General features: G+C 42.7%; 1 protein-coding gene across 1 annotated transcript; it reads right to left on the minus strand.

Annotated features, from left to right (window-relative positions):
* Positions 1–1809: 1809 nt before the first annotated feature.
* On the minus strand, positions 1810–2577 carry LOC123447489 (pollen allergen Phl p 2-like). Its single transcript, XM_045124093.1, has one exon. It carries the CDS (start codon positions 2463–2465, stop codon positions 2103–2105), a length of 363 nt encoding a protein of 120 aa, XP_044980028.1. The 5' UTR covers positions 2466–2577; the 3' UTR covers positions 1810–2102.
* Between the last annotated feature and the right edge of the window lie 18179 nt (positions 2578–20756).

The raw sequence follows: 20756 nt of genomic DNA on the forward strand, positions 1-20756 counted from the left end.
TGAAATGATGGCACTTGGACCCAAGTGAAAAGCATTATCTAAGCATAGCAAAGTCATGGCAACATCAATCTCAGAACATAATGGATACTATGGATCAAGCCCTATCAACTTAACTCGATTACATGATCAACTCATCAAAACCCCATCACCATCCAACAAGCCTACAAAGGTTTTACTCACTCCCGGTGGTGAGCATCATGGAATTGTTGATGGACAAGGGTTAGTGATGACGACGACGACGAATCCCCCTCTCCAGAACCCAATACAGACTACGGATCAGCCCTCCCGAGGAAGAACAGGAGATGGCGGCGGCTTTGTCTCGTAAAACATGATGAAATTTTCTCCCCAATTTTCTTCTCCGAAGATGTGAATTTATAGGACTCGAATTATGATAGGGGGAGCCACGTGGACCCCACCTCACAACAGGGCGCGCCCACTTGCCTTGTGGCCCACGGGCAGCCCCCTATGGTACTTATTTGCTCCATAATTCCTCATATATTTCAGAAATAATTCACAAAAAGTTTCATCTGATTTCAAGAACTTTTATCTCTGCAGAAAAATTACATCATGATAGTTCTGCTAAAAACGACATCAATTCGGGTTAGTTTTATTCAAATCATGCAAATTAGAGGGCAAAATCAGAGCAGAAGTGTTTGTGAAAGTATATACATTTGAGACGTATCATATGCCCCGACCCGCACGCTGCCGGTTCGTAGCCCCTTCGGGTTGTAGCACTGCGGCGCGCGGTGCACTTCTCCGTCCCCTGTGCGTCAACCTCCTGTGGAATGCGCTGCGTCGGCTCCCTTGGCACAGGAACGCCACCATTCATGTCGGTCTTCGTCACACTGTCGGGTTCTTCCTCACCTACTTTCAGCATCGCCGATGCACTCCTAACCAGCCGCCGTCAGGCCGTGACCGCCACTCTTCTTCGGCGTTGATGCAGCTCGGTCGCCCGAGCTACGCCGCCCATCCACCTCCATCATCTCCGTCCAGCACCAGCTCATCGCCAGCATCGTCGCCTTCTTCCCCGACCACTTCAACTACTCCGACCACTGATGGTGACATCGGTCCCCCGCCGATTCTTGCCACAACCGTCGTCGAGTCCTTCTCTGCTAGCCTCCTCGACATGGCATATCACTTTGTGCAGGTCCCCGTTTACGAACGCCCGGTGCTGACAACACTGACACGTGCCTTCGTCCCTGGTGTGTTCCTAGGCCTGGCAAACCTACACTGGCGCATCGTTAACATTGCCTTCGTCCGTCTACGAATGCACAGTGCAAGCAACACTGACGTGTGCCTTCGTCCACGAAGTGTCCTCGGACTTGGCAAACCCAGCGTGACGCATCATCAATAAAATCTTCTTACCAGCGCACCACTACTTCAACACCATTGCGCTTATGACTAACTCGACGCCTCCTTGCACCCGTGGCTCCACAGCGACTTCCTCAACATCGGCTACCCCGACTCGAATCGACCACGGCGTTCTTTGCATGGCTACCTCGACCACGGCTAGCCCATCCTACGCTCTTGGTTACCTCGACAACGGCACGAAGGCTATCACCTCGCTTGAGCAACTGATCGACTTCCTCTATAGTCCACGCGTCCGCGACCCAACACCGTCACCGACGCTCCCGCTGCGACTGTGAGGGGATGTCAGCCCGTCGACTGTTATTCTCTCCAAGTGGCGGAGGTAGAGGGTGGACAAGATGTTTCATGGCCAACCCTGAGATTAAGAAATGACATCTGTATTATAGCAAAATCCGCGACACTCATGTTGTTTGCAACGCTGCCGCTACGACTGTGGAGGATGTAAGAGATATATTTGATGTACATGTATTACATAGTCTAGGATTTTTAATCCATCAAATTCCACAGCAATCCCTCTCTAACCCTTCTAACACATATACATACATGAAAATCCGGACAAGAGTGGCCTCCGACAACTTTTTCTATTAATAGTGTTTTTCGTACCAAATTGAGCTATAAAATGTCTTATATTTTGATACAGAGCTAGTACGTAATGCTATCTGTCTTAAAAGTTGTCAAAACCCAGGGAAAATGGACCAAACATAATTCTGCGGGTCTACGTCAAGGGAAAGACGCTACCCTTGGGGTGTGTAGGTGGCGCCGATCGTGTATTTGGCGGGGATGACGTTGTCGTAGACGTTCTTCATGCCATTCTTAGTGAAGTAGCGGAAGTTGAAGGGGGGCACGAGCGGATCGGCGCTCTCGAAGGTCCACAGGTCGCCCTCACCCCTGGTCATGGCGACCCACTCGTCGGCGTTGTTCTGCCGGATCTCCAGCTCCGACAAGATATCCCCTGGCGAGTCGTATGTCACCAGCACCGCCAGCTTCTTCTCGTCCGACCCCTTCTCCACCGTGAAGGTCACCGGAGCCGCACACCATGCGCCCACGACCAGCGCCGCCAGCACAGCCACCGCCAGCAACCTTCTCGAGGATGCCATCTCGAAGCCTAGACAGATTGTTAGAAGCTGAACTACGCATGTGTAGCCGTGAGCGGTTTGTGTGTATGATGATCTATATATGTATGTGGAATTTATATATGGGCGCTCGCGGTGGCCGTGCTTGTCCGTTGGAGCGTATGCGGCTCGCCTTGGTCACCGGAGGTGCTCGTGCTCATGTGTGGCATGGCCGCTTGTTTCGGCATGCATGATTGGATATCATGGGCATCGTGCCATATATAGCTAGGCGCGTACTGGCGTACGTACGTACATACGTACACGATACTACGCCCTGCAATTTTAAAGAATTCATGTCTTCGTCACCTAGAGGAGAATCGATTGTGACATGTGAGCCTTTTCTTTTTGTGAAGAATCATAGGGTTTTTATTTCAAAATGATAGTGTTACAATCTTCAGCGATTAGACTGCTGACGCAAGGAGGTGGACGGCCCAACCAACAGGCTGTGCTATCACCATATCTACCAAAGTTCGCTAAACAATGTGCAACCCTATTCTGTTCACGAAGAATTTTAACAGGAATAACAACCCCATTACTCATGTAATTCTTGATTTCCGACACCAAATGGCCATATGCTGATCTATTGGAGGAGACATCCGCAATCATCTTGAGTGCCACAACACAGTCAGATTGTAATATGATTGTAGCTTGAGAGTGCTCAGTCGCGAGCTTTAGACCTTCTTTCATTGCTTGTAGTTCTGACTCGAGGGCATCATTGCAATGGAAAAGGTTACGGTACGAGGCAAAGATGACAACCCCCTTACTGTCCCTAAGAATCATGCCCGATCCAGCCGACCCATCTTCAGACTCAAACGAGCCATCTACTGAAAGTGCTACCTCATGCACCGCCGGACATGGCCATAGCTGACGCGGTTTGCTCTCCACAACTTGGGGCTCTGCACCATGCCTCACATCCACACCGGAGTCTTCCCATTCAAAATCTCCTCGACATTCAGCGAGATTTGTTGATATGTGTTGTAATAGCTAGAAAGAAATGACCGAGATGTTTCCACTGGGGGGGGGGGGTGGTTTTACCATGCGTAAGTTCATTCCGAAGATGCCATGTCCGCCATAGCACCATGATGATCCTGCTCCTGATATGTTCGTCCGATTCAGCAACAGATATTTTCTTCCTAGTAATGCAACACATACATAAATTTATAGGGTTTTACATGTAGATGGATTTCGATTGAAGGTTAAAAGGGATGAAGCCTCGTCCCCTTAAAAATCAGGAAGGGAAGAGGTTAGTTAGGAAGAAAAATCATAATCAACGTGTAACCGTGTGTAATTTTTTGTATATTTATCACTTTGATTTTCTTTCCAACTCCAACACCACGTATGGTCGAAAGAATTGGCAGCATTACCACCAGGAGGGCCATTGCTCCAACAAGAAGCCCAGGAGCAATGGCGGAGCTATGTGTACTACTGGGGGGTTGTGCCCCCCCAGCTTTGGACCAATTTGTGAAGAAAAAATTATTGAAAGGACTTAAATGAGAACTTTTTTAGTATTTGCCCCCCCCCCCAACACTCGTATTTTCTATTTCGCCCCCCCTGCATATTCCGTCTAGCTCCGCCACTGCTCAGGAGCTTTACCTTTTCAGTGTGTCACGTGAAGTTGGTGGTGTAGAGGTAAACATCATATGGCCTCCCGCAGTGGCGGACCCAGAAATTGGCAAAGACCGGGGCTAAGTTGTGATGGACAAAAAACTACCAAAAAAATGACCTTCCAATCTTCTATTCATATCAAAACATATAAGTCAAACCAAACTATAATGCATAAATGAACTTTTGAAGTGAAAGTATGTCCAGTTTTTAACCAAATGACACTAGAAAAGCACAAAAAATATATTGTTTCATAATCGCATAATTAGGACACATTTTAATACCTACAAAATGAAACTTTTCTCTTATCTTTAGCCCACCATTTCCTCATCAATCACCGGAGAAGAACCAGAACCTACATCAAAGACAAGAAAATTAATCAAAAAGAAGTAATGGATGAATACATACATTAATTGTATTGCTAAAAAAGTAATGTACCAATGGCTGGATGGGGTATTTTTCTTTTGCGCGACCTCATACTTTGGAAATGCTCCAAAATCTTTTCATCTTCAATATTTGCAAATATATCTCGCTCAATATAGCATAACATACTATGATTCATCTAGTCGTCATTCACCTTGATCCTGAAATCTATCTTAATAATCTTCATGGCCGAGAATGCTCTTTCCACTGTCGCTGTTGCAACCGGAAAAATCAAGGCTTACTCAATAAGACGGTATACCAATGGAAAGGTCGTGTGTCTCTCCGTTTGAACATCTTCAGAGCAAGGTTCCCGAGATCAATACAATTTGCAAAGCTCGAATCATCTCTTGCAACAACAATAAATGTGCCAAGTTGGTCCCCAAGGACTATACACTCATATGGGGAGAAGTCATCGGCATACATTCTTGCAAGTTCAACTAACTTGTCAATATCAAAATTAGCAAAAGAATTCCGTGGATCAAGACAAGCTATGCACCTCAATAATTGAGTAGATCTTTCAGCAAAGCGATTATTCATCTCAACAATAATTTGATCAAGCACCACATTAAATATTTTATAATGGAAATGATCATAAGAAGTTACTAACTGGCTGTCACGACCCCTCGAACGACCTCTAGCTGGTATTTTATCTTCCATATTTGGCACAACAATTTTATGCTCAAGGCAAAAGCCCTTTGTTTGTTTAAAAATTTCATTTCAACCGGTGTTTCTCATATTCTCAACTTCCTTCAATGTAGTATCTATCATCCCTACTGCAGCACGAACAATGTTTTGATCTTTCTTTTGCAAGCATGTTGATAATTCATTAGTCTTCCCAAGAATTCTTATCATAAGGTGTATTATAAAAACAAACTCAAAGCTTTCCATTTTTTCCAATAAACCTGAAGCAGTGGTTTTCTGTGTTGCATTAGTGGCATCATCACTCAAATTCTCTAATACATGTTACTCCCGACACACTACTCCAAAAGATTTGCCAGCTAATCAGAGTAAAATCATTTCTACTCCAAAAGATTATTACTACTCCAAAAGCTATTTCTCAACCAAAACAAAAAGGTGTTCCCAAAAGATTTGCCAGCTAATTAGAGTAAAATCATTTCGTCTACGAGCAACACAACCCGCCATCCAGCCACTATCACGATTTGCTCTGACCAAATTTACCAAACTGTTCCACAGCAGGAAACCTGCACAAGATCTCTACAAGACTACAATACATGGGCACTACAGAATAGATCAATTGTACCAATGCACAGGTACCACATCACAATCGTACCAGAATCGCGGCCACATGGAAAGCAAAATGGGGAAACCAGACCACGACCGCCATGCCGAGAGAGCTGCCCCCGGAGACGAAACTAGTCGCCATCCTTGTACGGGAACTCCTCAGGGACCTTCTTGGTAAGCTTCATCCACATCTAGTCAGCGTCATATGTTAGGTAATCTTGTCGGAGTCCTGTATGCATTTGTGTTAGAGTCATGTACACAGCTAGTCATGGGAGTAAGCCATACTACTACCTCTGTATCATAATATATGACGTTTTAGGGGCTCAACATATATTATAGTACGGAGGGAATAGTTGTGTAGATTAGGAAGTCACTAGTGTTGGTGTCCTGGTTAGCATTAGTAGTCTGATTAGAAGTAGTAGTTAGACGTGTCCATGTGGAAGTCGTAATAGGTTTGGTATATTTGTATTTGTATCCGATTAGGATAGCCAGACAAAGCGTGAGAGGTCATGTAGAAGTCGGTTTGGTTGGTGCTACAAGGTCGTGTATAAATATATAACCAGGGCTGCGCTACGAAGATTGTATGGTGGGGAAAAATGAAGAAAACAAAGAGAAAGAGAAGGGGCATGACAGAAGTCCGGTGTGACGTAGCACCGAGGAAGAAAACGTGAAGTGGAGTACAAGCTCAAGCGTGTGGTGGAACGAGAACTATGAAGATGGGCCTCTTCAATGAGGGCATGCCTCTACACTAGACTATAGATGGCGAGTGTAGTCCACAAGATAGTCGGCATGTATTATGCTATATGTGGACGGTGTAGTCCACATGACTACCTGATTGGGAGTCTAAATCATGCATTGACATGGGTTGTCAAGCCACGAAGCATCAATGAGTCATGGTCAGAGAAACATTGAGAAGACGACGTGCCAAAATTAAAGGAAGATTGTTAGGTAATTTTGGCGGAGTCTTGTATACATTCGTGTTAGAGTCATACAAGAGCTAGTCTGATTGGGAGTAAGCCATACTAGTTGTACTAACAAATATGTCTGTGCGTTGCAACGGGAGAGGAGAAGAATAATAATATCTCATAACATCCAATTGTTGCAAAGTATAAAGCAGGATTAGCCGGTTCGATAAAAATGCCCAACAATGCAGCATCCAAACTGTGTCATCCGACGCTAGGGAGGAACACACGCCGAAATCTAAAAAAATACATATCAGATGGCATTTTTGGGAGAAAAATAACAAATTATATATTATAGTCATGTCGCACTAAATGGAGAAGATTAAAAACATACAAAATATTATCTTATTATATGTCTAACCAGATCGACCGGTGTTGTTTATATGTGTATATTGCTTGCTTTGAAATATTTCACGTACATGATATTTAACAAATCTTAATAAAATTTCTACTTACTGATTCATTGGGTTAAATTGGAGAGAATCAGCTTAAGGGAGCCATATGAGACAATTCAACATGAAATATCAACACACATTAGTAGTTGATTAGAAGTACTAGCTAGACGTGTCCATGTCCAAGTCGTAATCGCTTTGTTATAGTCATGTTTGTATCCGTCTAGGATAGCTAGCCAAAGCGTGAGGTCATGTATGAGTCGGTTTCGAGCCTGTTTGGGATTGCTCTGCTGCAGAAAATTCAGCTCTGCTCTAGAAAACATAAGCCAAACGGGGTAGCTCCACGATATACCGTACCGCAAAAAAACTAGAATTTGGGGTCCAACTCCTTGTTTTTTGTGAAGCTCTCTAGGAGGTGCTCCATCAAATTATAAAAGTTGGAGTTGGAAGAATATTACCCACCACTGCCACCAGTAAGTGGATACACCTTCGTTTCTTACCTGTCATCCAATCAAATAGATCTTTTCACCAAATTTTCCATTCGTGAAGCTGAAGCTAAATGAGGGCCAAACATTTTCTTGAAATGGTTGCAACTCCTATATGAAACTGCTCTAAAGTGGATTTGATGAAGCGGAACTGATTTTAATGGAGCAAAGCAGTCCCAAATAGGCCCTTCGTTAATGCTATCAGGGTTGCGCCATGAAGACTGTATAGTGGAGAGACACAAGAAAATAAAGAGAGAGAAAAGAGACATGACAAAAGACCTTGGCTAAATATATTTTTTAAATGATAAGTGTCATACATGTGGTACAAAGCAACATGATTCAAACGATCTTTATTATCATGCATGTTGTCACATCAAACAGATGACATCGATAAAATATTTTTAGTTTTTTGGACATAAAAATGTTTTATATCCTTAATAAAAAACCCGATCAAAAAATCGTTTTCATCATTAGATTTGTCTCAGCGAGATATTCAAAACTAGATCCCATGGTGATATACTTCGACGATTTTTTTTGGATCAAAAGTTGCCATGATATTTATACTTAAGTTGTCATAGTGTTTACATTAAAGTTGCCATTCTATGTTTCATCTTGTTTTTTCTTCTACATTTAAAGCTACCATTATATTTCAATTAGTTTTGACAGAATTTTTTGTTAATCGACCATGGAATTTTTTAGTAATTAACCATGATAAATTTAATTCATGGATCATGACGAATTTTAGTAATTCATCATGGCAAATTTAGTATTTTGACCATGGTAATTCTAGAATTTTGATCATGGAAAATATATTTTTATGAACCATCACAAAGTTTAGTGCATGTATCATGTTAAGTATGCAGAGGCCGGGGCTTTGCCTCCTTCTCTAAAAACAATGTATCATGTTAAGTAGTTCATCATGGCAATTTTATTTTATGGGTTGTGGCAAATTTGAGTCATTGACCATCCATTTTGAAAGCAACTGAGAATGGATTTATTTTTAATTATGAACCATATCTAAATTGTTTCATGGATCATGTAAAATTTTACTAATTAAGCATGGCAAGTTTAGTTTCTTAATTCCCTTTTTTATAACTTGTAAAAAAATTACTTTCAATGTAGAAGAATAAATAGTTTAAATATATCATGACAACTTCAGTGTTGACACCACGTCAATTTATGTGCAATAGATATGGCAACTTTTAACCTAAACAAAGTCGTTGAAACATATTGATATGGTATCTAGTTTAGAAGATCTCATCATGAATGGTGAAAACGATTTTTCAATTGGATTTTTTACTTAAGAGATATCATATTTTAAAAGGTGAAAACCCAAAATATTTTAGCTGATATCATCAGTTTCGTCATTTATACACGTATGTTGTGGTCATAGGGATGTTCAGTCCAGTTGGGGTTCATGCCGCACGTACGGTGGTTATCAGCGTCCAAGATTTTTGGGAATGTGTTTATTGCGATTTCATATGATTGATTAGTGGACGAGTTCCAACATCATCCACGCGGCCTAGTGTGACCTCTGTCTTCATAGAAACTTGGACCTCAATGCTGGTTAAACTAGCTGGAACTGGACCGATTACAGCACTGCAAAGTGGGAACACACGTGTAAAATTATCATATAAGTTTGTTCCATTCTAACACTACTGCTGACAGTAGTTATTAGAATACCGGCCAGTGGATCATGATCCATACTACAGCAGGTTGGCTACTGGAACTCGAAGTACCATGCAACCGCCAATCCCCGCGACGAGCCGCATAGTCAGAGGCCTCGCCGATGGTCCGATTTGGATCCGTAGCTGCCCAACCCGACTGGCGTGTTGCTGGTCAGATTAATTATTCTTCCTCGCACACATGGTGTTCAACATAATTTTTCCAAGGTATTCTTTTGTTAAACCTGTTGATTTTTTATCGTGCATGTAAATGTGGTTTAATAGAGATTTTTATATGCTACATGAGCTCATGCAACTCCTCTGTTTGATTTGACTGAGGAAAAGGACATTTCTTTGCTCGTAGCGATGCACAAGAGGAACAAGACGAAGCATAGTGGTGATGTGTTTGACTTTGAGTACAAACGGAGATAACGAGTACTGGTGCACGAAAGATTGATGCGCAACTATTTTGGTAGTCCACCACTTTTTTGGGAGAAGTATTTTCGTCGCTGTTTGAGGATATCCAATGATTGTTTACTCACTTTTGCAATTTATGTGAAGGAACATAACAAAGCGTTCCAGCAGAGGAGGAATTGCGCTGATTTGCTTGGACATAGCACTGAGCACAAGGTCACTACGCATTGTACATGATGGTCTATGGCGTTCCCGCCGATTACAATCATGACAATTTGGCAGTCGCAAAGAGCATCAAACAATTTGCAAATACTGGTAGACGTGTTTGGTCTAGAGTACTTGAAAGCACCCAATGCTCAGGACACTCAGAGGATTTCAGACATGAACAAAGCTTGTGGGTCTACATATATGCTTGGGTCAATCGATTGCATGCACTAGAAGTGAAAGAATTGTCCTACAGCATGGCACAAACATTTCAAAGGACGTGGGAAGGATTCCACCATCATTCTTATGGCCGTGACTTATAGGGAGACATAAATTTGGCGTGCATGCTCTCGGATGCATGTATCTTGTAATGACACCAATGTGTGCAACCACTCACCTCTTTTTATGAAGTCAGCCAATGGATAAGCTCCACTAGTGACCTTCCAAATAAATGGGCAAAAATACAACTATGGGTACTACCTTGTGGATGAGACCTATCCGAAGATGGCTACTTTCATGAAGGTAATCTCAAGCCCCCAAGGTAAGAAAGAGCTTTATTTTCACAATACTCAAGCTGTGGTAGGAAAGATGTGGTGAAGGCTTTTAGGATTGTGTGATCCTCATTTGCTATTGTGTAAGACTTGGGATCAGAATAACCTTTCGTACATCATGACTGCTTGAGTGATCATGCACAAAATGATAATTGAGAATGAGCGTGGACAAAATTTGATTTACGCATTCTATGACCTCATGGTAATACGCATTCGACCAAGTAAAAGGGAAGATGAATCAGATGCTTCATTCAGGTGTATCATCAGAAAATCCGATAGGTACAATGATCTTCAAAAATATATCATCGAGTTATGCACATGATATGCGAAAAAGCCTCTTAGTTTCGTTTCATCTTTATGATTGTTGTATTGTGCAAGAACTTTTTATATTTGTGTTGCATTTCATGGGTAGATTTGATGAATTTGGTAAAAACATTGGTGTTGTGGATTGATGAAATTCTTGCTAAGTTTGTTTCGGGATTAATTCGGTATGATTTTGATTCAAACATGTGCGGTTAGCTGCTGTTGTGTTGTTGTCGTGCTGTTGGTGGCCTATTTTTACATTATCTATTGGATCGGCTGCATTGCGGCTGCCTTATTTTACATCATCTCTAGGGTTGCACATTTTTTATGATGTAAAAAATACTTTTTGGGAATGTATATTTTACTCCAATCACTTTTTGGTGGTGTAATACATCATCTATTGAAGATGCTCTTAAGATCTAGAAATGCAATTAGCATAGGGGAAAGCAATATATTATGATGCTATTATTTATTTATTTATTAAATGTTAATTTTATGGAAGCATGAGGTCAAGGATCCCAGCTAAATTTTATGAAATATTATTCACTCACTATCTGACAAGATAATATAAGGATGGCAGTATAGAGTATGGAGAATTTCAAGTTATTTGTTGCCTTCTGCAATTCTGTTGGAGAAAGGACTTTGAGTACATTACTTGTAATTGCTGATGTAAACCATGGCCGAACAAAAGATACAGGGTATCCTTGATCCCTACTGTCACGAGTACACACTCCAATAACAATACCATGCAGATACTTGGCATATGTGGCCAGGCCCATCACAAAGAAAGTGATAACCTAGATTTGCTTTCTCTGGTTTGTTTAGACTTGTTCTTAGTTTTGTGATATTGCCGAGACCGGATATAATTGTTACCCGCTTGATATTAACATATTACACTTTCTTGAGAACAATGATCTTCCTCCCACATAAAGGTCATGAACTTCCCCATCTTTCGGTGATCATAACCTGGATAAAAGCATGGTATTTTTTTCGCCTAAGGTTTTCAAAAACCGGATTTTCCTTTACCCACTAAGAAATATAGATCTAGAATGAAATTGTTTCAAAATTTTGAATTTGAACTGTGAGAAGGATCATATAGAGTGTGTATGGCACCATAACGAATGACCCTCTTTCTCCCGGTAGTAACTTGCGGCAGAAACATTCGACAAGGTCACGACTTTGAGCTCTTTCACTCACACAACACATTTTTTTTGCTATACCAAAAGGCAGTTTCACGAATTTGAACTATGAAATGAAATCGATCCCACTACCTCGTCGTTGGTTGTGTGGCTGAGTACCACTACAACAGGCGCCTCGTTCTTGTGCATAAGTTCTTAAAGAATATCTATTTTAACAGTTTGACTTTCCATTCAAAATTCGTTGAATATTTTGGACGAACAAAACCCGAAATTCCTGAGATATTTAGGAAACCGTGTCTTCCGTCCCCTACCAAGAAAAGGACGGGATCGAGAAATAAAACCTTGGATACAACACCATGAACAACTATCAACCCATGTGACATGGCTCTACCAAAATAAAATTAAGAAGGTAATAATTCGTTGATATTTTGCATTGATACGATCAATTTGATGTCTACTAATCTCCCAGAAAAATACTTCAAGCCTCCAACGTAGTCTAATTGAGACCCAATAGAGAGAATTCCCAACCAAAATAGAACAATCAGTTATTATCTCTCTTTTTGTCACAAAAAAAGTTATTATCTTTCTTTGTTGTTATCGAGTTGCATATTTCTATTGTACTACTATATCATAAGTTGAAACTAAACGATAGCACGTCATGCGTTCTGCTTGCACATGTTATGCCAGGGCTAGTAAAAAAACTGAGACTGAAGCTGGCGTAGGACGTAGATGGTGCCGCTGGTTGGGTCGTCATCAGTCACTGGATGGAGCAAGCGTTGGGGTTCTCATCGTTGAAGGTGGTGGGCGCGTACCGCGTAGTTGGGAACGTAGTAAGGCTCGCCGCGCGAGAGGTCATAGTTGTAGTAGCCGTCAAGCGGGTAGCCGTAGCCGCCAGGCGGCGGGGGTGGGGCAGGGCTGGAAGGCGGCTGTTCGTCGTCTGAGCCGCCGTAGGACACGATAGTGACGGGCTTGTTCCTCATCTTGCGAGTGAGCCGCAGCTTGAGCACCACCGCCGTCTCGTAGGACGCCGGCATGCCCTCCACCTCCACATTCACCAGCCCAGTCTCGTACGACGCCGACACGCTCTCCACCCCTGCAACCAACCAAAAACACGCACATGGATCATATCGATGGATCGATCGAAGTGGATCATATCGATGTAGGTAAGGGTACGTACAAGCAAATTTCCTGAGGGCCTTTCGGATGTCATTGGCGCAGCCATTGCAGTGCACGTCCATCAACAGGACTATTCGCGCCATTGTCCTCCTCCTCGATGGCGCCTTTGCTGTCTTGTTCACGGTTCCACGTCCATCGTACCTGCTGTAGTTCCTGATGTTTGAATGCCTTGTTTAGGAAAGGATCAGGCGGACAATGGAAATAATCTTGTCCGATTCTGATTTATTTGCCATTCAGATTCATACATACTTCCTTTTCTTAGCTGTTGGAATTGCCAATGACCATATATTAAGACTTTTACCTTTTACAGAAATTTGAACAATATATTCGATTAAATCTTTAAAGATGTCAGAGATTTTTGTGGGAGTGTTTACCAGTTTTTGCCCTCGCTCGGCTCCCTTAACTCAATTCTGGGAGGAATCGCGTGGTTGGGCACTCGATCCCTTAGGGCCTAGAGAACGGGTGAACACACTTGGTCGGGGTTTGGTAAACCAACATGTCGCTCCTTTAGTTGAAGTAGTATATATTCCGGTAATTCATCTCTCAGCCCGGGCTCATATGAGCCCCGTGAACAGTACTGCATTTTGGACAACACAAAATGTTTTTAAAAACTTAAAAAAATTCGTGGTGTAAGATGCTCTTATGTGTGAACATCCTGTAAAATTTTGTAAAATTTGGATATTCGAGGAGCTCGCGACGAAAAAGACAAAATCAGGTGTGAATAGCGTGATTTTCAAAAGTTTCTCACACATCCGAAATTTGTCTTTTTTGCCGTGAGCTCCATGAATGTCCAAACTGCACAAAAAATTGCAGGGTGTAGGCGTCACAGAAATAATTTTCCGCACCCTTCTATTCTGTGGTTGAAGTGACGGTTCAGCAAACTCATCAAGTTTCATCATCCTCCCACTCAATTCTTTCAAGAGAAACTCTTTCTCGGGAAAGGACCCGTTTTCATCAACAAACACTTTGCTTTTGAATCTGAGATAGGAGGTATACCCAACTGATTCCTTTGGGTATCTTATGAAGATGCAATTATCCGCTTTGGGTTCGAACTTATCAGGATCAAGCCTTTTGACATAAGCATCACAGCCCCAAACTTTAAGAAACGACAGCTTACGTTTATCTAAATCATAGTTCATACGGTGTCATCTCAACAGAATTAAATGGTGCCCTATACAAGATGAATGTGGTTGTTTCTAATGCATAACCCCAAAAAGATAGTGGTAATTTGATAAAAGACATCATAGTATCCACCATATCCAATAGGTCGTTACTACGATGTTCAGACACACCATCACACTATGGTGTTCCAGGCAGTATGAGTTACGAAACAATTTCCACATTGTCTTAAATGTATACCAAACTCGCAACTCAGATATTCACCTTTATGATCACATTGTAGACATATCATCCTCTTGTCACGACGATCTTCAACTTTACTCTGAAATTGCTTAAACTTTTCAATATTTTAGAATTGTGATTCATCAAGCAAATACACGTGTATCTACTTAAATCATGAGTGAAGTAAGAACATAACAATATTCACTGCGTGCTTCTGCATTCATTGGATTGCATACATTAAAATGTATTATTTCCAACAAGTCACTTGCTCGTTCCATCTCACTGGAAACAAGGCCTTCAGTCATCTTGCCCATGTGGCATGATTTGCATGTCTCGAGTGATTCAAAATCAAGTGAGTCCAAAAGATCCATCTGCATGGAGTTTCTTCCTGCTTTTACACCAATAGACATGGTTCGCATGTCTCAAACGATTCAAAAACGAGTGGGAGTCCAAAGATCCTTCGGCATGGAGCTTCTTCATGTGTTTTATACCAATATGACTTAAGCGGCAGTGCCACAAGTAAATGGTACTATCATTATCGTTTGGCACAATACTATGAACATGTGTATCACTACGATCGAGATTCAATAAACCATTCAGATTAGGTGCATGACCATTGAAGGTATTATTCAAGTAAACAGAGTAACCATTATTCTCTTTAAATGAATAATCATATTGCAATAAACATGATCCAATCATGTTCATGCTCAACGCAAACACCAAACAACATTTAGGTTTAACACTAATCCCGAAGGTAGAAGGAGCGTGCGATGGTGATCACGTCAATTTTGGAAACACTTCCAATACACATCGTCACCTCACCTTTAGTTAGTCTCCGTCTATTCCGTAGTTTTTATTTCGAGTTACTAACATTTAGCAACTGAACCGGTATCCAATACCCATGTGCTACTAGGAGTACTAGTAAAGTATACATCAATAACACATATATCTAATATACTTTTGTTGATGTTGCCAGCCTTCTTATCTACCAAGTGTCTAGGGCAATTTCGCCTCAGTGATCATTCCCCTCATCATAGAAGCGCATAGTCCTGGGTTTGGGTTCAACCTTGGGTTTCTTTATTGGAGCGACAAATGATTTGTCATTCTCGAAGTTTCCCATCTCTCCCTTTCCCTTCTTCAAACTAGTGGTTGTACTAACCATCAACACTTGATGCTCCTTCTTGATTTATACCTTAGCTGTGTCAAACATCAAGAATCTCAAGGATCATCTTCTTCATCCCTGGTATGCTATAGTTCATCACGGAGCTCGGTAGCTTAGTGGAAGTGACTTTGGAGAACTATGCCAATTACTATCTTATCTGGAAGATCAACTCCCACTCGATTCAAGTACTTGTAGCACCCAAACAATCTCAGCACATGCTCACCGATTGAGCTTTTCTCCTTTACTTTGTTGGCAAAGAATCTTGTAGGAGGTCTCACACCTCTCAACACGAGCACGAGCCTGAAAACTTAATTTTAGCTCATGGAACATATCATATGTTCCATGATGTTCAAAACGTTTTGGAGCCTCAATTTAATTCATGAAGCAAGACACACTGAATTATCATGTAGTCATCAAAACGTGTATGTTAGATGTTCGCAACATCTGCAAAAGACGCTTGGGGTAGCACACCGAGTGATGCATTAAGGATAGAAGCCTTCTATGCAGCAATGCATGAGGACAATCCTTAGTTCATGGACCTAGACCGGATAATTTCTAGTATCATCTTTCAACTTAGTTTTCTCTAGGATCATATCAAAATACACGGGAGCTACAACGGAAAAGCTAATCATCTACAACATAATTTGCGAAGACATTTTGGCTATGTTCATGATAATGAGTTCAACTAATCACATTACTTAAGAACTTCCACTCAAATTGACATCCCTCTAGTCATTTGAATGGTACATGATTCAAATCCACCAACCCACGTCCGATCATCACATGAGATGAGGTGGTTTCAATGGTGAACATCTCAATGTTGATCATATCAACTATATGACTCATGTTTGACCTTTCGGTCTCGTGTGTTCCGAGGCCATGTCTGTACAAGCTAGGATCGTCAAGTTTAATCCGAGTGTTCCGCATGTGCAAAACTGTCTTGCACCCGTTGTATGCGAACGTATACTCTATCACACGCGATCATCACGAGGTGTCTCGAAATGAAGAACTGTCACAAAGGTGCACACTCGGGGCGAACACAATTTTATCTTGAAATTTTAGTGAGGGATCACCTTATAATGCTACCGTCGTCCTAAGCAAAACAAGGTGCATAATAAGGATTAACATCACATGCAAATCATAAGTGACATGATATGGCCATGATCTTGTGCTTTTGATCTCCATCTCCAAAGCGTCGGCATGATCTCCATCGTCACCGGAACAACTCCATGATCTTCAAAATCATGATCTCCATCATCGTGTTGCCATCAAGGTTGTCGCTCCAACCATGCTTGTACTACTATTGCTACCGTTTAGTGCTAAAAGTAAAGCATTATATAGCACTTAATGATTGACACGCGGGTCATACAATAATTAAAGACAACCCTATGGATTCTTCCGGTTGTCGTAGCATTGACATGCAAGTCGATATTAACTATTACAATATGATCATCTCATACATCAAATATATATATCATCATGTCTATGGCCATATTATATCACAACATACCCTGCAAAAAGAAGTTAGACATCCTCTAACCTGTTGTTGCATGTTTTACGTGGCTGCTATGGGTATCTAGTAAGAACGCTTCTTACCTACGCAAAACCATAACGGTGATATGCAAGTTGTTATTTAACCTTCTACAAGGACCGCCTTTGTCGAATCCTATTCAACTAAGGTGGGAGAGACACACACCCATCAGCCATCTTTATGGAACAAGTTGCTTGTCAGTCGATGGAATTGGTCTTTCGTACGTGGACGAGTAAAGTTGGTCCGGGCCGCTTCATCCGACAGTACCGCTGGACCAAGAAAAGAGTAAGTAGGGAAGCAATCTAAATATCAACACCCGCAAACTCCTTTGTGTTCTACTCATGATGTCATCTACGCACAGACATAGCTCAAGGCGCCACTAATGGGGAACGTCGCATGAGAAACAAAAAAATTCCTACGCTCACCAAGATCAATCTATGGAAACTAACATCTACGAGAGGGCAAGTGCATCTACATATCCTTGTAGATCGCTAAGCAGAAGCGTATATATCGCAGTTGATGTAGTCGAATGTCTTCGCGATCCAATCACGATCCGTGCCGCTATCTCATCACGATCTGTCCCGCGAACCCATCACGACCCGTCCGATCTAGTGCCGAACGGACGGCACCTCCGCGTTCAGCACACGTACAGCTCGATGACGTTTCCCGCCTTCTTGATCGAGCAAGAGGGAGCAGAGAGGTAGATGATTTCTCTGTTAGCATGACGGCATGGCGGCGGTGTTGTGGGGCTGATCTGGCAAGGCTGCAATGAGCGCTACCAAATCGATCTAGAGGTAGAACGTACTAGAGAATGGAGAAAGCTCTATGCAATGACCTAATTGGGTGCGGTGGCGCGCCATAACCTTTCCGGGTGCGGCTGCCCTCTCTCCTCTCCAATATTTATATAGGAGGGAGGGGAAGGGGTGGCGCCATGACCTAATTGGGTGCGGTTGCGTGCCATGACCTAATTGGCCTATGTGGCCCCCCGGGGTGGGTGGCCCCTCTCGGTGAACCCCCGGAACCCATTCGTCACTCTCGGTACTTTACAAGTAATGCCCGAAACTTTCCGAAACCCGTATACCTCCTTCCTATATATCAATCTTCATTTTCGTACCATTCTAGAACTCCTCGTGACGTCCAGGATCACATCCGGGACTCCGAACAACCTTTGGTCACCAACATACATGACTCAACTATACCGAATTCTCACTGAACCTTAACTGTGCAGACCCTGCGGGTTCGAGAACTATGCAGACATGACCTGAGACACTCTCCGGTCAATAACCAATAGTGGGACTTGGATGCCCATATTGGCTCCTACATATTCTAAGAAGATCCTTGTCGGTCGAACCACGATGCCAAGGATACAATCAATCACGTATACTATTCCCTTTGTCCATCGGTATGTTACTTGCCCGAGATTTGATCGTTGGTATCTCCATACCTAGTTCAATCTCGTCACCGGCAAGTCTCTTTACTCGTTCCATAATACAAGATCCTGTGACTAACTCCTTAGTCACATTGCTTGCAAGCTCATTGTGATGTTGTATTACCAAGTGGGTCCAGAGATACCTCTCCGTCATACGGAGTGACAAATCCCAGTCTCGATTCACGCCAACCCAACAGACACCTTCGGAGATACGTGTAGAGCACCTATATAGTCAGCCAGTTACGTTGTGATGTTTGATACACACAAGGCATTCCTCCGGTGCCCGGGAGTTGCATGATCTCATGGTCTTAGAAACATATACTTGACATGCAGAAATTACCGTAAAATTCTCACCGTTCATTTGTTGTATTCATAAAGGGGATCCCTATGGGCTATGTGCGGAAATTAAACATGCTTATTTACCACATAAAGGCATATGGAACTAAGTTTACACAGATCATATAGATAACATAACAAGATGAAATTAACTTCAGCTCTGTCATAACAACATGAAACTAGGTCCATCATCTCTCAAATCATCTTTTTAATATCAACTAGGGTGGTATTCACACCTTCTGTGGGCGCATGTATCCTTTGATCCGGTACTACACTGATTGTGGAACATCGTACCACAGATAGATCTTGTTGCCGCCCTGACACTCCTCAAATTCATGAAGGAAATATAAGAACGACCTCCGAGCTTGCATTTGTAATTCTATGGCACTGTTCATCCAATTTGGACCTTAGAAATACATTCTCCCTCCCGCGTTTTGTATGCTATTAGTCGCTAATTTTGGGGCCCGTTGTGATCCGAACATTTCGGGAACCCCCGGGTCCGGTTACGGGGAACTCATCAAAAATCACAGTTTTGGCCTATTGTGACCAGTTTTGTATACTATTACTCACTGATTTTGAGTCCCGCTCCGATCCGAATGTTTCACGAACCCCGGGGACCGGTGACGTGGAACTCGTCAAAATACGCAGTTTTGCCCTATTCTGGCCAGTTTTGTATACTACTCACTGATTTTGGTTCCCGCTGCGACCCGAACGTTTCGGGAACCCCGAGTTATGGTTACGAGGAACTCATCAAAACAAGCAGTTTTGGCCTAATCTGGCCAATTTTGTATGTTATTACTCACTGATTTTGCGTCCCGCTGCGATCCGAACGTTTCGGGAACCTTGAGCTCGGGTTACGGGGAACTTGTCAAAACTCGCCGTTTTAGCCTATTCTGGCCACGTATGTATGCTATTAGTCAGTCATTTTGGGTCCTCCTGCGATCCGAACATTTTGGTAACCCCGGGGTCCGGTTACGGAGAACTCATCAAAACTCGCTGTTTTGGCCTATTATGACCAATTTTTTATGCTATTAGTCACAGATTTTGGGTCCCGCTGTGATCCAAATGTTTCGAGAACCCCCGGGTCCGGTTACGTGGAACTTGTGAAAACTCGCAGTTTTGGCCTATTGTGACCAGTTTGGGGCCCGTTGTGATCCGAACATTTCGGGAACCCCGGTGTCCAGTTACGGGGAACTCGTCAAAACACGCAGTGTTGGCCTATTCTGGCTAGTTTTGTATGCTATTACACACTGGTTTTCGGTCCCGCTGCGATCCGAACGTTTCGGGAACCCCGGGTTACGGTTACGAGGAACCCGTCAAAAAAAGTAGTTTTGGCCTATTCCGACTGGTTTTGTATGCCATTACTCATTGATTTTGCGTCCCGCTGCGATCCAAACGTTTCTGGAACCTTGAGGTCCGGTTACGGGGAACTCGTCAAAACTAGCCGTTTTAGCCTATTCTGGCCACGTATGTATGCTATTAGTCAGTCATTTTGGGTCCTCCTGCGATCCGAACATTTTAGGAACCCCGGGGTCCGGTTACGGAGAACTCATCAAAACTCGCAGTTTTGGCCCATTACGACCAATTTTCTATGCTATTAGTCACAGATTTTGGGTCCCGCTGTGATCCGAATGTTTCGGGGAACCTGGGGTCCGGTTACGTGGAACTCGTGAAAACTCGAACTTTTGGCCTATTCCGGCCAGTTTTGTATGCTATTAGTCATTGATTTTGGGGCTCGTTGTGATCCGAACATTTCGGGAACCCCCGGGTCCGGTTACGGGGAACTCGTCAAAAATCGCAGTTTTGGCCTATTGTGACCAGTTTTGTATACTATTACTCACTGATTTTGGGTCCCGCTGCGATCCAAACGTTTCGAGAACCTCGGTGTCCGCTTACGCGGAACTCATCAAAACAAGCAGT

This window comes from Hordeum vulgare, chromosome 4H, assembly GCF_904849725.1.
Source record: "Hordeum vulgare subsp. vulgare chromosome 4H, MorexV3_pseudomolecules_assembly, whole genome shotgun sequence".
In the NCBI taxonomy this organism is placed as follows: Eukaryota; Viridiplantae; Streptophyta; class Magnoliopsida; order Poales; family Poaceae; genus Hordeum; species Hordeum vulgare.